The 15,551-nt window shown below is 35.7% G+C and overlaps 1 protein-coding gene across 27 annotated transcripts in view; it reads left to right on the top strand.

Moving 5' to 3' along the window:
• Positions 1-15,551, top strand: part of tns1b (tensin 1b) — a 252,192-nt gene that overhangs the window by 130,165 nt on the left and 106,476 nt on the right. For all 27 annotated transcript variants that reach the window (XM_077215637.1, XM_077215634.1, XM_077215632.1 and 24 more), the window contains one exon: positions 12,864-12,902. In XM_077215637.1, the coding sequence (XP_077071752.1) occupies positions 12,864-12,902 (39 nt within the window). The remainder of the gene's footprint in view (positions 1-12,863; positions 12,903-15,551) is intronic.

Raw genomic sequence — 15,551 nt, 5'->3', positions numbered from 1 at the left:
TGTCCTTGATAAAAACCAATAGGGCTTTTGGAAGGGACATTGGTAGCCACTAATAAGGAGTCACTTGGAATTTGCTCCATAGAACTCTGCAGATTTATACATCTCTGGCCCATCCATGTTTGTTTATAAAATATTTCGATTAATTAGTTAATACTTTCAGCTGATGATAAGAGTCTAGTACTCTGGCTCTCTGATTTCCATATATTTTCTGCCAAAAATCAGTCCAAAGAAAATGAAAAAAAAAAAAAACAATCTGCATGTTCCGTGTGAGCCAAATGTCGCCTTGTTCATTCTGCAGTGAGTATTCAACTGATTCTAGATTGTGGTGTTTGTCTGATTGGAAATTCACAGAAGTCGGCAGCAGTTGACCGCTGGATTTAGTGATCGAGGCGAATCAATCTGACCAAACCCTGTACGGATGAGGGTCTGTGGTGCGCGCAAGTACCGGTGTGACAAGTTCAGCCAGAAATATGTCTGGATGGTGACTTAATGACTGCTGCATTTTAAAATTTCAGTGCAATCATGTGGCTCTTTTTCCTCACAAAAACGTTTTTAAAAAAAAGCCACCATCGCTGTTGGAGACATGGGATGGCAGGAAATATGGCTGCTCACACTCCCGTTTGAGGCTTTTTTCAGCTTTGAGGTTCAGCTTTGTGGCTTGCATGGAGTATTGTCCCCAATAATTACTATAACATTCCAGTCCTCCAGTCTGATGTGTTTCTCTTCCTCATATCCTGCCAAGATTGTGATGTCACCAGGGACCAGCTGACCTTAAACGCACACTCTCTCTGAGCACATAAGAATATCATATAAGGACCAGAGTTGAATCAACTATGATAGATTGATATATTTTGCTAAAGTTGTTGGCTAATGGTTTATTTTATTAGCTTGTTTTTGAGCATATTGTCCGATGGATGTTTTTGTCTGTAAAGCATTGAATGCAGCATGTTTTTAAGTTTTAGAGATGTTCTGTTCCATTCAGTTGTGCTCTGTTCTGTTTTTAACATGGGTTATACTTTATTTCGATGGTCCACTTTAGATATTCCACTAACTATAAGTATCTTCAGAACTACATGTCAACTAACTCTTATTAGAGTATTAGTAGACTGTTAGGTTAGGGTTACAGTAGTTGTTAGGGTTCGGGTTAGTAGAGTAAGTTGGCATTTAGTTACTTATAGTTATTAGAATGTCTAAATTGGACCATTGAAATAAAGTTTTACCATAATGAATTTCCTGAATGTAGTTATATTTCAAGCTTATTTTGAAAACAATATTATTTAAATAACATCTTAAAATGACAGCCTTATTTTTTTTTTTTATTATTTGTACTATTTGTGCAAAGGACTTTTTATTGGTGTTTACAATATTAACTGAAGGGAACAGGGCAGCTGCTGACTGTATCATTCATTTTAACAGCTGCAGTAAACAAGACCTCTTCACAAGTCTAGTTTTTTATCTGTTTAAAAACAATCTGTCTACTTTTCACAGTGATTTGATTTACTACAGGTAAGGAGTGTTTTTAGGCACAACGTGAAGCCTTCAACACTTTATAGAGAAAAACTATATAAAAACACACACTTATAACTCGCATTTTGCAAGTTTTTATCTCACAGTTCTGAGGAAAAAAGTAAGCATAGTGAGATAAAAATGACCTTTTTTATTTTATAATAAATAGTTTCCTTAGTTTCCAAACTTTTGACTGGTAATATATAACAAGGAAAAAAGAGATGTGTTTTGGGGGGGGTGGGGGTGGGACACACACACACACACACACACACACACACACACACACACACACACACACACACACACACACACACACACACACACACACATAAGACACAAATAAGACACACACACACATAAGACACACACACACACACACATAAGACACACACACACACACACACACACACACACACACACACACACACACACACACACACACACACACACACACACATAAGACACACACACACACACACACACACATAAGACACACACACACACACACACACACATAAGACACACACACATATAAGACACACACACACACACACAGACACATAAGACACATTACACAGACTCCGACCTCCTTAAACTTTAAAAACGTAACAAAAATGTTTTATTGAAGTTAGTTGTATCAGTGTATCTGTAGCTGTATCAGTGAAGAGCATTTAATGGGTAAAGAAAAATCACCCACATAATATAGTGCAATAGGTTTGACAGTAGATTGAGTGTCAATTGAGTGTATTTATGAAATATTAAACACTGCCATTTTATTCCAATAATCTTAACAATGTCATTTCCACCAAAGAAAATTATTCAATTCTATACATGTGGTGAACATTGAATTGTCGGCTGGAGCAGATCCATTCTTATCATTCGTTCCGGTCGGGTTTAGAGATTGTGTATGTTCATGAGAAAATTCCAGCGGTGGAGAACCAGTGAGTTTGTTCCTCCCAGAGCCGTCGAACACGATGTGAAATATTTTGATGGTCATACGCGGTGCTGATGGGAAATGGAGGCGGGGTTCATGATCTTCAGAAGTATGTGGAGGTCTTATCAGGGCTCAGTCTCCCTGTGGAATGTTTATAGAAAGCAGGCCCACTTTCAGGGGTTGCTGGCACAGAGCTGCTGTGGGCTTGTTTGCTTTTGCATTTGATTTATGGGCCGGGCAGTGAAATAAAGGCAGGAAACCCAGCACCCGGCCCCACCGTTCTGATATGCAACATGACGCAGCACTGAACCTAGGATAAAACCCAGGCAATTGCCAAAAAACAACCATAATTTAGTTTTTCATGACTATTTTGTAGGCTCTCTGAACTTTAGGACTTCTTTTGTTTTGCTTTTTTTAAGACTCAAAGGGTTTGCTCTTATTTTATTTATTAAGTTCATTTTTCAAATAATGAGTCATATTCAATGAATAGTCAGTTTGGACTGGGGATATAGTTTTGAAATTTTGATAGTTACAGCATATTTACAGTATTTATTAATTATTTTTATCGCATACAGTAATATGAGGCCTTTTAGGGGTAAATGTGCCTTAAAGCCCTCATTATACTATATATTCTCTCTACATTTTAGTCTAAATCTGAATGATTCATCAGTGCACATTATTCCAAAGAAAAACACATTTGTCTTCATATTCTTTCAACAAAATGTCAACTTGTTCTGCCTCTAAAATTTCTTTCTTGTTCACTTGATGTTGCAAATTCCTTAATTTTCAATCCATGCCATCTAAATGGCTCTGTTCTGAGGCTTTTTCTTTGTCTAGTCCCTGTTGATATAATCAAGTTGCAATCTACTTTTTTTGAATGTGTCCGATTATAGAAGTAAAGTGAGTCGTGAAAGCCGTTTCATGTTGTCTGCATTTGTTTGAACCTAAAGTGGATTTAAGGAAATAAACCTTGGCAAAATTGTGAAAAACATTGGTTGCTTGATGAGTCCATAAGTAACACCCTAATTGTAGTTTTTGGATCAGTTTATGTGGATTATGTGCAGAAGACAGAGAAATACATTAATCTTAGTGTTTTGGTCGAGGCACGAGAGTGTGAGGATAACTCATCTGGGTAGGGTTGCACCAGCCGTTCGTAAGTTCTTTCTTAAATTGGAACGTAAAGTCCACACTAGAGGCTTAGTAACTACTAGCTAGTTTGTAACTAACACTGTACTATATTCCGTTGCACCATTTGTTCGTAAGGCAGAACGTAGCTAGTAGGTCGTAAGCTCTCCGTAAAGTAATGCGTAGTCGCATATTATGACGTTTAGCCTCGATGAACCAGTAGCAGCCTTCAAATACGTGAGCAGAAGTCGTGTTGAATTGCCGTGAATTTCAGTTTATCCTTCATTCTAACAACTTTTACCTCAGGTTACTAACAGTAAAAATAAGTTTCCATTAAATACGATACTTGATCATAACTTAAGTGTTTTTTTATGTAAATAACATTCAGAAACTGTATTTGAAATGAAATAAGCATCAATAAATAAATATTGATACAAAAAAACATAAGAAATTAGTACGTTTATGGATTATGACTGATATTTGACATGCACAACATGGACTGATGCACACAGCGGCGCTGTTTAGGACGGGTTGGTGTTAAAGAGCCGCTAACAAAGTTATCTTTTCACATACTGTTCTCTCTCTTAAAATGTAAGCGAGTGTAAATGTCAGCATTATCATATATGTCTAAAGAATTTAAGTCTGTCAGGTAAAAGAAGAGCTTATTGATGCAGTTTAGTCTGTCTGATATTTTATTCCAACCGTTACTCCTGATCGGAGGCTGCCGTAAATATTTAGTTGGAACGTAGAGTTAAGTTTAAACTAAGTTTAATGGTGCAACGTAAAAATATTTAGTAGTTCGTAAGTTGTAACTTAGTTCCCATTTACGTCAAAACTAGGCTAAGTTGTAACTTACGCACAGCTGGTGCAACCGGCCCCTGGACAGCCGTTGTCTCTTAAGGTGGAATGACTCGGCGGGACTCCTCAATTGCTTGTAAAGGACAGTTTCTCTGGCCAATAACTCATCATATCTCGTGTGTGTTAAATGCAGATGGCTGTTGCCTGTTTCAACCTGCCATGTTTCACTGATAGCAAACAACCAGCTCATTCTCTGGAAGGGTCAACAATCCCAATTCATGCTGTGTAGATCTTTTTGAGATCACGTTTTATGTGTGGCGTAGGTTTGGAATTATATGGAGCAGTTTTCCTGACAGTGTTGTAAACTGCTTCTCACTGTTTTAGAGCAGGATTGAGTTTCAAAAATGTTCCTTAGTTATAAGTCTCTCGTGATTAGAGATTAACCTTTTGCTTTGGCTCAGTAGTTAGCATGGTTAACTCTTTTTACTCATTTTTTTATACACATTCCTGGTCTTATCATGCATTGAGGATTTTTTTAAAATAAAATAAAAAAAGTAAAAACTTTTCCTGAACCTCTGAAATGACTTTCAACATCCAATCCAGCCTCTACTTAAACAACTTTCTTTAAAAAAATACTTTAGAAATTATCCTGAAATTATGTGGTGGTGATTATGATTATTTATAAAAAGTCATTATAGAGTAATTATCGACAAATTTATGGAAATCCATTTGGTCTAGAAAATTTGGTGTTGAAATGCATTATACCACATCAAGCCTCCTTAGTCAAGCAAGTCTTTCTTTCTTTCTTTCTTTCTTTCTTTCTTTCTTTCTTTCTTTCTTTCTTTCTTTCTTTCTTTCTTTCTTTCTTTCTTTCTTTCTTTCTTTCTTTCTTTCTTTCTTTCTTTCTTTCTTTCTTTCTTTCTTTCTTTCTTTCTTTCTTTCTTTCTTTCTTTCTTTCTTTCTTTCTTTCTTTCTTTCTTTCTTTCTTTCTTTCTTTCTTTCTTTCTTTCTTTCTTTCTTTCTTTGTGCCAAATGCAAATATTCCATCATCATGTATACACATGAAGGAGCTTGTGTTTTTGAGTTCAGCATGGTTGAGTGTGGTTTCCATCCACCACAACTACAAACTTATTTTGGAGGAATAGTTCGGCCAAAAATGAAATTAGCATTATGAACAAATTGAATTTTGCTCTGTTCCCAATGGCAATAGCAGACTAGGAATATAGTGTTCTTGATAGAGCTATCATTTTCATTTTAAACTATCCCTTTAACTCTTTCCCCGCCATTGATTTATGAGACAACACTTCCCGGCTTTCCGTGTTTTATAGTTATACGGTAGGGGGCGAGAAAAGATTAGAGAATCTCCCGATCAAAACACAGACAGAAACAAGTGATAAAAAGCATTACTTATGCATGTTGTAGTATTTGAAATAAAAGGCATTTTTCTCAGCTTTTTGTTCAAAATGTTGCTTTTTTCATTAAACTTACCTCCATTAAAGTGTTGATAAAAAAATAATGCATGAAGCTAGAATCTTTCATTCTATATATTGCATGTTCAGAGAAAATGATCAAAAATGTTGGCGATGACTGGCACTTTTTGAAAAAAACGCTGGTAGGGAAAGAGTTAAAGAAGGTTGTGATGTGATAGGGGATGCTGTCTGAATGCAGCAGGTCTCGGTTTAATCTTGTTAACGCAAGCATGCGAAGAATGCAACAACACAATTACCGCTCATTATGTAATATTCATTTGTACACTCCAGTGTTATCAACACACATCCACTCCCCTTTCTGTCTTGTTCCCTCGCTCGCTTTGTTTCTTTTTCTTTTCCACACAGAGAAGCGCACTGGCTTTGCATCATGCCAGCCAAGAAGTTTGGATAGTTTGTGTGTGTGTGTGTGTGTGTGTGTGTGTGTGTGCGACCCCCCCCCCAACCCCCAACCCCCCCCCCCCCCCCAAAAAAAAAAAGACATCTCTTTTTTTCTTGTTATATATTTACTACCAGTCAAAAGTTTGGAAACTATGGAAGCTTGTTTCAGCCACAAATTATAAAATAAAGAAGGTCATTTTTATCTCACTATGCTTACTTTTTTCCTCAGAATTGTGAGATAAAAACTTGCAAAATGCGAGTTATAACGTCCGAACTGCGATTCTGAAGAGAAAGTCGTTTCACAATTCTGACTTTATAACTTTAGAACTATAAAAAAAGTCAGAATTGCAAGATACAAACTCACAATTGTGGCTACCCCCCCCCCCCCCCCTCAGAATTATGTTTTACAAACCTGCAATTGTGAGTTATAAAGTCTAAATTGCAAGTAATTTTGCTCTGTTTATTATTATTATTATCTACTGCTTGTAATTTGTTTATTATTTTCTATACAGTCAGATTCAGTCTTCTGGGAAACTACCCCAATCATCCTTTAATGATATTCTTAACAAATCATTTGCTGAAATTTATGTCATATCACAATATATCGCAGAAAAACTAAATCTCGCAATGTCAGTTTTTTCCAATATCTATTCACATTTACTTTTACATTTATTCATTTAGCAGACACTTTTATCCAAAGCGACTTACTAGTGAGAAACATAAGCCAATAGAGAGCCAACAGTATTTATAGTATACAATGTCAGCTTTATTAGAAATTTGATGTTGCTGATTTTCCCTCACTATCCATTACATCTCTTCAAAAACAAAATATGTTGTAAATGATTTTATTTGGAGGCACTGTTGCAGTTTTTCTACAAAAAAAACTGTTATTTCTTTCCTTGCAGGTGAATATTGTACCAACCTGTCATGTCTATGTTTATCTTTGGTTTTTGGATAACCACAGGATGATTGTCAGGATTATTTTTAGTGTTGCGGTTGCCCACCAGTAGACCTGCGGTTATCACCTTTTGTATGTTCACCTGCACCCTTGCTGCGGTTTAAGGCCTGGCATGAACCATTTAGCAGAGGTTACGCTCGGGGTAGACCGCCTCAGGATGATTTACACGACTGAACAGTGATGTGAATACCAGCAACAACCCGCTTCTGTTGCCAACATGATGAATGCAGCTCTCAGGGTGCTTGTTTTTACACATGAAGATCCAAGGGGTTGCATGTTCATCAGTTTCATTATGTGACGTGATGACGTCCCGTTAAAGAGAGTCATTGTTTGTTGTTTGTATCATACTAATTATTACCAAACACTTTTAAGCTGTCTTTTGACAGATGAGCCACCTGCTTTCTTGCATTGAGACGGGCTCCTTCAGGATTTCTAGCCACTCTTAATGTCCTCGTCTGACCCATGTCAAAGGATCAGGGTCAGTGCTTCCGTGTAGGACTGGGCGATACAGTTTAAAAATAATATCTGAAAAGTTTTCAGCCTTTTGATATATCTTGGCATTTTTTTGTACATACTTTGCTTTGAAAAGTCTTTTTTTTTTATTTAGCCATGAATCCTTTACATGAAATCTGCAAGCAATCACATCATTACCGCATATCACAAGCTAATTGGCCTCTGCTGATCCTGCAGCCAATGAGATTGCTTGCTCAACATTTAAATAGTCTGGTTCATTGTTTGTTGTGAACTAGTCCTGCAGTTCCTCTGAAACCCTCCACCTCCCCCTGCTCCATCTGCCTAGATCTGCTACAGGATCAACATCAATCAGCAGCATAGCAGTTCTAGTCCAAATACATTAACATTGCTATATTCAATAACATGCAAAAAGTGTTAAGAGAGATTTCATGATATATATATATATATATATATATAAAATATGTATGTGTGTATATATATATATATGTGTGTGTGTGTGTGTGTGTGTGTGTGTGTGTGTGTGTGTGTGTGTGTGAGTGATCCGTGCTGCTGGCAAAATTAGTCAGAAGGCTAATTTCGAGCTACCGGCAAAACAAGTGAAAAATGTCAATTTTGGTCGATTTTGAGGTTTTCAAAAAAAAGTCATGTTTCAAGTTCATTAAGCCCTTGTCTAGCGATTTCTGAAGGATCATGTGACACTGAAGACTGGAGTAAGCATGCTAAAAATTCAGCTTTGCATCACAGAAATAAATTATATTTTGAAGTATATTAAAATAGAAAACCATTATTTTAAATTGTAGTTATATTTCACAATACGACTCTCTTTTTTTCTTTATTTTTGATCAAATAAATGCAGGCTTGATGAATTGAAACGGATGGTTCAAATTGATTTGCATAGTCAAAGTTAAAAGTAAAATGTAATCATTTTTTAATTGTTATTGAATTGTTTCATACTTTAATATTTTTAATGTTTAATTTGATATCGCTAACAATATAATTGTAAATAAAAGTTGCCCTCTCAGAATGACCTTTGAAAGAGATGTCACCAGGGCTCCATTTCAAACATTCCAGGCATCTTCAGAGACATGAAGGCATGCTGGATCGGGCCAGGTCTCATAAGCGCAGACATAAGGTGTTTGTTAGTTCTGGATAGCAGGTGTACGGGCTGTCATCAGCAGGTGCCTGCTGGCCGAGTTAGGCCAGGTGATGGAATCCGGTCTGGAGATAGACCAGGCCACCAGAGAAAGGCTTAGAGCAGAGCTCTGAGATGGACTGAGATTAGGGAGGGATTTCCGTTTATCACTGAAGTATTATGGAGTGGTACAGTGGTCTTATTAGGCCTGACTGGAGATAAGGATGTGTATGGTTTCCATGCAAGATCGTGTAAATGTCTGTGCCAGGTCGGGCTGTCAGTAAATTGAGACCTGCTTTGAAAAAGAGTTGATGTTAGAAGAATAAGATGGGACATATTTCTGTCTGACTCAGAGCACAACAATAATAATTATTATAAATGTATAATATTTATGTGTGAATGTATATATTTGGCCTATAATTTCTTGAAAAACATACACACACCAACCAAATTCAATCTTCCATGGACTTATTATCCATTGAAAATTATTTTACTGAAGATTCACATGGAAAGTGACAGCAAAGCGTAGCTACTAACAAAAATGTGAGTGTGCACACAATAAAAAGAAAATGAAGAGCAAACGTTTCAGTCCATCTTCAACTATCTTCAGTGCTAAAAGCTTGAACATTTGTCAGCAACATTTATACATGTCAAGGCACCAGAATGATTACCTACATCAGATGGGGAGCTTGTTGATTATACAATGACTGATTAATTAACAATTACCACCCACATAGGTAGAGTAGTCTTACAAACATGATCCAGCATCATAAAAAACATGACAAAAGTACAGTATATTTTTGTATATAACTTTATTGCCAGTTGGCTTTATAATTTCTTACAATTTATTTACATTTTTAATTCGTCAGTTTTTATCATAACTTTACTTTGTTTTACAACTTTCAAAGCTTTAAGTCTCAATTTATATAAACTAATAAATAATATAGGGCTACATGCTATGTTGTAATTATCGAAATATTGTGATATGCATAACACATATCGATCACATCACACATATCATAGGTTGCGATAGCTGCATGATTTTAATAATCCAAAAAGTTACAAAAAGCCCAGTTTTTTTTTTTTTTGACTAAACAGGTGAGAAAGAAAGTGTGCATGTAACAGTATATTGGATCTGTGCAGCTCTTAAAGTGACAGCAGCCTAATAAACCTGCTTCCGTCTGTGTGCTTAATGTTAATCAAACAACGGGAGACAAAGACAAATTCACCCTCTGGCCTTGACTTCAATTTGTTTTCAGACCGTTGTATATGTTCTGCTGTTTTACTGTAAGCTTTACTAATGTTCTAAAAGCAGTGGATCCATGTTTGTCCACCTTATCCAAAATGTGGGATGTCAGCTTGCTTAAATTTGTTGTTTCACTCTTATCAGTCTTCCTGTTTACAGTGGTTGATTATTTGTGTTTAGAGTGCGTTTAGATATTCTGAGACCTGTAGTGAGAAAAAAACAAGAGCTTTTCAGTGTTTATGTGCTTTACAGCTCCACATCCACAGCTGGAATAACATCTTTTATCAAGAAGTCAAATCAAACAGAAGCACTAGTCATGCTTAACGTCTCATGTCACTTATTAAGGAGAAAACTTCCTGTTCACATAATGAAAGTAAGAGGCTGATCATTGTTACCATGTAAACAAGCACACAAAACTTTTGCATGACTATTTAGACTTTTTATTCTAGAATTAATCTCGGTTTTTACCTTCCCTGAAGCAAATTTGAATTGAACGGACCAATGCATTATGTCTTTCCACAGGCTCTTAGTGTGTTGCTACGGTGCTTTTTTTGAGTCAATATGCCATTGCTATATATGAGCAATATTAATAATAATGTTTGCCTTCACAAACAACACCAATACAAGACATGTGATCTTCGGCTGCAGGGCACCTGTTAAACTATAAACTCGGTTAGTTAAGGCTCAGCACCTTTTTCATTAAATACTTTATCAAGGACAGGTTGAGGTCATTGATAAATGTGAAAGTGACATTGGGAAACCTGATGTGCTCCGTCAGCATTAAGACGAGCAATTAAATGGAGCGAGCAAATTTAACACAAATGCCAGATGGTTGAAAAGAACACACATATTCAGCTGTCAAAACAAATGGTAAGAGGTGATGGCTTCCAGACCCTGTCAAATTCCTCACTTTCATCTGAATCAAATTTTGCAAGACACGCTTGAACTCTGAGAATTCATAAATAGTTGTACTTGGAATGACACATGTGAAATCTGACCCATGTTGCCATGACTATTTATTTACCAAATTTGTCCTCAACCAGTGAGAAATAAACCAGCGTTATGTTTGTGGGTTCCAAGTCACAGTCTTGCCCGTGGTAAAATCACTGTAACGCACGGCCTCTTTTGGCTTATTGCCTCGCAACACTGTATCCCACAATGCAATGTGCTTGACTTGACCTTCCAAGTGTAGTGTGAAGAATGATCTGGTAATATCATCAATGATATCTTCTTGAATTGAATTGAATTGGATGCATTTTTTTGATTGAATACATTTTTATACACATGCGCAAAAAAAGACAAATTACCTTTAATTGATACATAATATGTATTTATTTAAAGGAATATCATGTCAGTATATGAAGCTAAAAATACACCAAGCCATGATTTGTGGAAAGAGTGAATTGATTCATAAATGTGTGTATTTTCATTTCTACTAAGAAATGAGTCTGATTTATGTTTGCTTTGTCTTTTGTATTGACTCATTAGTCATATTTAAAATGGAATGGTTTAGACACTGTCTGACTCGGCAGCTGCCTGTGCTTTTAGACAGCTGTGGAGAAGGCATCCTGTTTGTGTGGTTCCTCAGGTCCAATTTTGCCTGGAAACAGTTTTTCTTAATGCTTTAGTAGAAGCAGAGCCAGAAATGATGGTCCGCCATCCTGTTTGTGAAGCACAGAGCTCATTTGTTCATGGGAGGCGGGATATTAGTTGTGGCAGTGGTCTGAGCAGCAATCCTATTATAATGGACTTCAGCAGATTGTGAGTTCCGACAAAGCAAATCACCTTTAAACATCAGTGACTTTCCAATCCTGTTTATGAAATGGTGAAAATGAGGTTAGCGCTCTCGTTGCCTGTTTTTGCACTGTTTGCCTGTTTCTAAAACATGAACCAGTGATGTTTCAATCTGTTTGTGACTGATTTACAGTCTTATGTTAGTATTATACTATAGTATAAATGTTTTGAATTGGCTTTTATGTATTTTATTTTCAGTTTTTGTTTTATTTTAATTTTATTTTGTTTTAGTATGTTTTTTTAACACTTCTGTAGCTTTAACTCACTTTTATTTCAGTTTTACAAATATAAGTATTTTAAACTTACACACATTTATTTTTTATATACACTTGTTTGTTTAATTTATTAATATTAAAAAATTTAAAATAAAAAATCAGCTTTAAATCTGTAATAGCACTACTCATTGACGGTTATTTTACAGTAGTAGTTGACCAATATAAATAAAGTCACTAATGTGCATCATGTGAGTAATCATGTGAGTAATAAATAATTCGGGATTGGTAATGTCAATTGCCTCAGAAAAGGATTTTGAATGGTCCATTAGTTGTTTTAAATGAATTAAGTGTCAAAATTTACAAAATTCTGAATCCAACTATTCACTTTGGCAATTAACTGAAATAAATAAGATGAAGAACGAACATTTCCCTTGTCTGTTTTTTGTGAAAAATTTCTAGTGTTTTGCGGCCGTATGTTTAAAATCAAAATGTACTTTCTTCATAATTCACAATAATGTTCCTTATTGAGCACAATTAATCCATGCATGTTTTTCCAAATGAAAGCAAAATGTTTGTCTTAGTAGCCTTTTATTTAAATTGAATAAGTTGCACCGCCAGTGTCATGCATTCTTCTTTAGTCTCTGTTTTTCAATCCTCCACTTTTCACAACCCCAACAATGATAAAATAAAGCCAGTCCAGCATGTCCCATTTCCCTTGGAAATATGTCATATTACAGTTGTAAAATGTGTCAACATGTTATATACTTTAAGGTCACAGAATTTGTCCTGACGTTTGTGTTCTCTGTGTTGCAGGTATCCTCCTCCTGCGTTCCTGTTGCCAACTATGAACTGGTAAGAACTTCTGTGGTTGTTTTGATGACCCGTTTTTGATCGTTTCCTAGAACAGTCGTCTCTCGGAATCCGCTCTGTTAATCAGATTGATGATAAAGAGATATGTTTGCCTATTTTGGAGGCCAGAACATATCATCCCACAACCATTAATATTTATAAGAAGGAAATAAAAGCTTGGGGTCTTCGGTTCAGATCTCTCCCAAGACCTAAATAAGCCATCGGGAATAACAAAGCATGAGCGATAGCATAGTGAACATTCCTTTTTTGGTTTGAATTGTGTTTTTGGTCTCTTTCCTCCTCCTCCTCCTCCTCCTATGTACGCTGGCCTGCGCAAGGCATCATTACTCTATCATACCCGCGTTCATGAAAAAAGTCTCTTGTTTTACACAGTGTCCTCAGTATGGGACGGATAGTTTTAGTTGTTTTTTGGGGGAAGGTTTGGCTTTCATGAGTTGGACAGGGTTTGGTTAATTTTCTTTCTCGTTCCCTCAATCGCTTCTTAGATGAAGCATGGCATTGTAAAGCGAGCAGTGTGAATGCAGGTATGCAGGGTCGCTGTCGGCACACGCACCATAAACACACACTTGAAATCAGACAAATGAAATGAACTATAAAAGCTAATGTTCTGAAGACAAGTGTGAAAACTGAGAGGCTGGAGAAAAAAAAAAGATTCCTGAGACATGGGACAAAACTTGTCACATATCTGCAGATATAAAAGTTTTTGTACCAAGGAATTATGTTGAATATGTTAAAATTGTGTTTTAATTTCTTGCTATCACAAATATCAACACCATCAGATATTATCTGTACTGCCATATCAATAATGTATCAAAAATATTTACAAATTGAGAAAAGGGATTGCAAGCATATTTTTTGCTCCATTTATTGAATCATCATCACCGAAAATCTGATGGTTACAAAAGATTGCTATTGAAAATCCTTTAAAGATTCTTTTACATTAAATGTAATATTATAATCTGTTAATATATTATATATATAATATTCAAATATATAATTATTTATATTAAACTATCTTTAATATTTTTTTTAATATTAAAATATTATTAATATAATTAACATACATGTACAGCAAATACAAATATATATTGTTTAATTATTATTTTAATTATTAATATTACTATTTTAATATATAAGCCATACAATTAAAAATGTGTTGTGGACAAGTTCAAGTTTTTTTTTTCCGCCATGTCTATATATTTTTTATTAATTAATTATTGTTTATTTATTTTAACTTTTATTTTTTATGTAAAATAATTTATGATATGTTTGTGTGTGTATATATATGTGTTTATATATATATGTGTTTAAGAATAAAAGAGGAATAAAAAAAAAAATCATCTTTATATATACATTTATATGAAGATAATTTTTTATTCCTTTTTTAGGCAACTTTAGCATGGGTGTCGAGAGAGAGAGAGAGAGAGAGAGAGAGAGAGAGAGAGAGAGAGAGAGAGAGAGAGAGAGAGAGAGAGAGAGAGAGAGAGAGAGAGAGAGAGAGAGAGAGAGAGAGAGAGAGAGAGAGAGAGAGAGAGAGAGAGAGAGAGAGAGAGAGAGAGAGAGAGAGAGAGAGATAAATATATAGAGTATAAATATATATATAAATATGTATTATAAAAAATAATATGATTTAATTTATATTAGAATTAGGACAGGTTCAGGGCAGAATTTTTATTTTTTATGTTTTATAATGTGTTAATTTTGATAAAATTATAAATATATTAATACTTATAAAGCACATGTTAATGGCTTATTCTGCATGACCATATTCTACATCTCTTAATCCTATCCAATACCTAAACTTAACAACTAACTATTAATAAGTAATTAGGAGTTTTTGGCAAACACTGTAGTTAATAGTGAGAATTGGACCCTAGTTTAAAGTGTGACTGAATGTTATGTAGTGATCATCTTTAGAGTAATATCACAGTGTAAATGTTGACAGGTAAAATTGACAGTGTTTTGTCTGAAGTGAGTGAGAGTTACAGTGTAAGCCTGTGGCAGCTGAACTTCACTAAAGTAGAACAAATAAACTGGGATCTTAAGGACAACAGTGGCTGTGTTTATAAAGGAAACTCAGAGCAGCTGTCCAGGACTCCAGATAGAAAGTGAAAATGAAGAATCTGTGTATGTAAGGCTTAGACCTGCAGCATGAACATCTCAAACATGAATATTTAGTGATTTTATTTACCTTAAGTACATTTACATTTATTCATTTAGCTGAGGCTTTTATCCAAAGCGACTTACAATTGCTATATATGTCAGAGGTCACACGCCTCTGGAGCGACTAGGGGTTAAGTGTCTTGCTCAGGGACACATTGGTGTCTCACAGTGGATTCGAACCCGGGTCTCTCACACCAAAGGCATGTGTCTTATCCACTGCGCCATCACCACCCCTAAATCTGTTGAGAAAAGCTTTGTAAATTCGTCCGCTGTCCCTCAGTACACACACACACACACACACACACACACACACACACACACACACACACACACACACACACACACACACACACACACACACACACACACACACACACACACACACACACACACACACACACACACACACACTGCCTTCAGCAAGGACAAAGCTGCTGAACTCTCTGTGTTTACAATGACGCAGCTCAG

The sequence above is a fragment of the Siphateles boraxobius genome, unplaced genomic scaffold (genome assembly GCF_051911475.1).
Source record: "Siphateles boraxobius isolate OS27281-9 unplaced genomic scaffold, OSU_SipBor_1 7, whole genome shotgun sequence".
Lineage (NCBI taxonomy): Eukaryota > Metazoa > Chordata > Actinopteri > Cypriniformes > Leuciscidae > Siphateles > Siphateles boraxobius.
The sequence above is the reverse complement of the archived record's forward strand: the minus strand, read 5'-3'. Positions and strand labels throughout refer to the sequence as shown.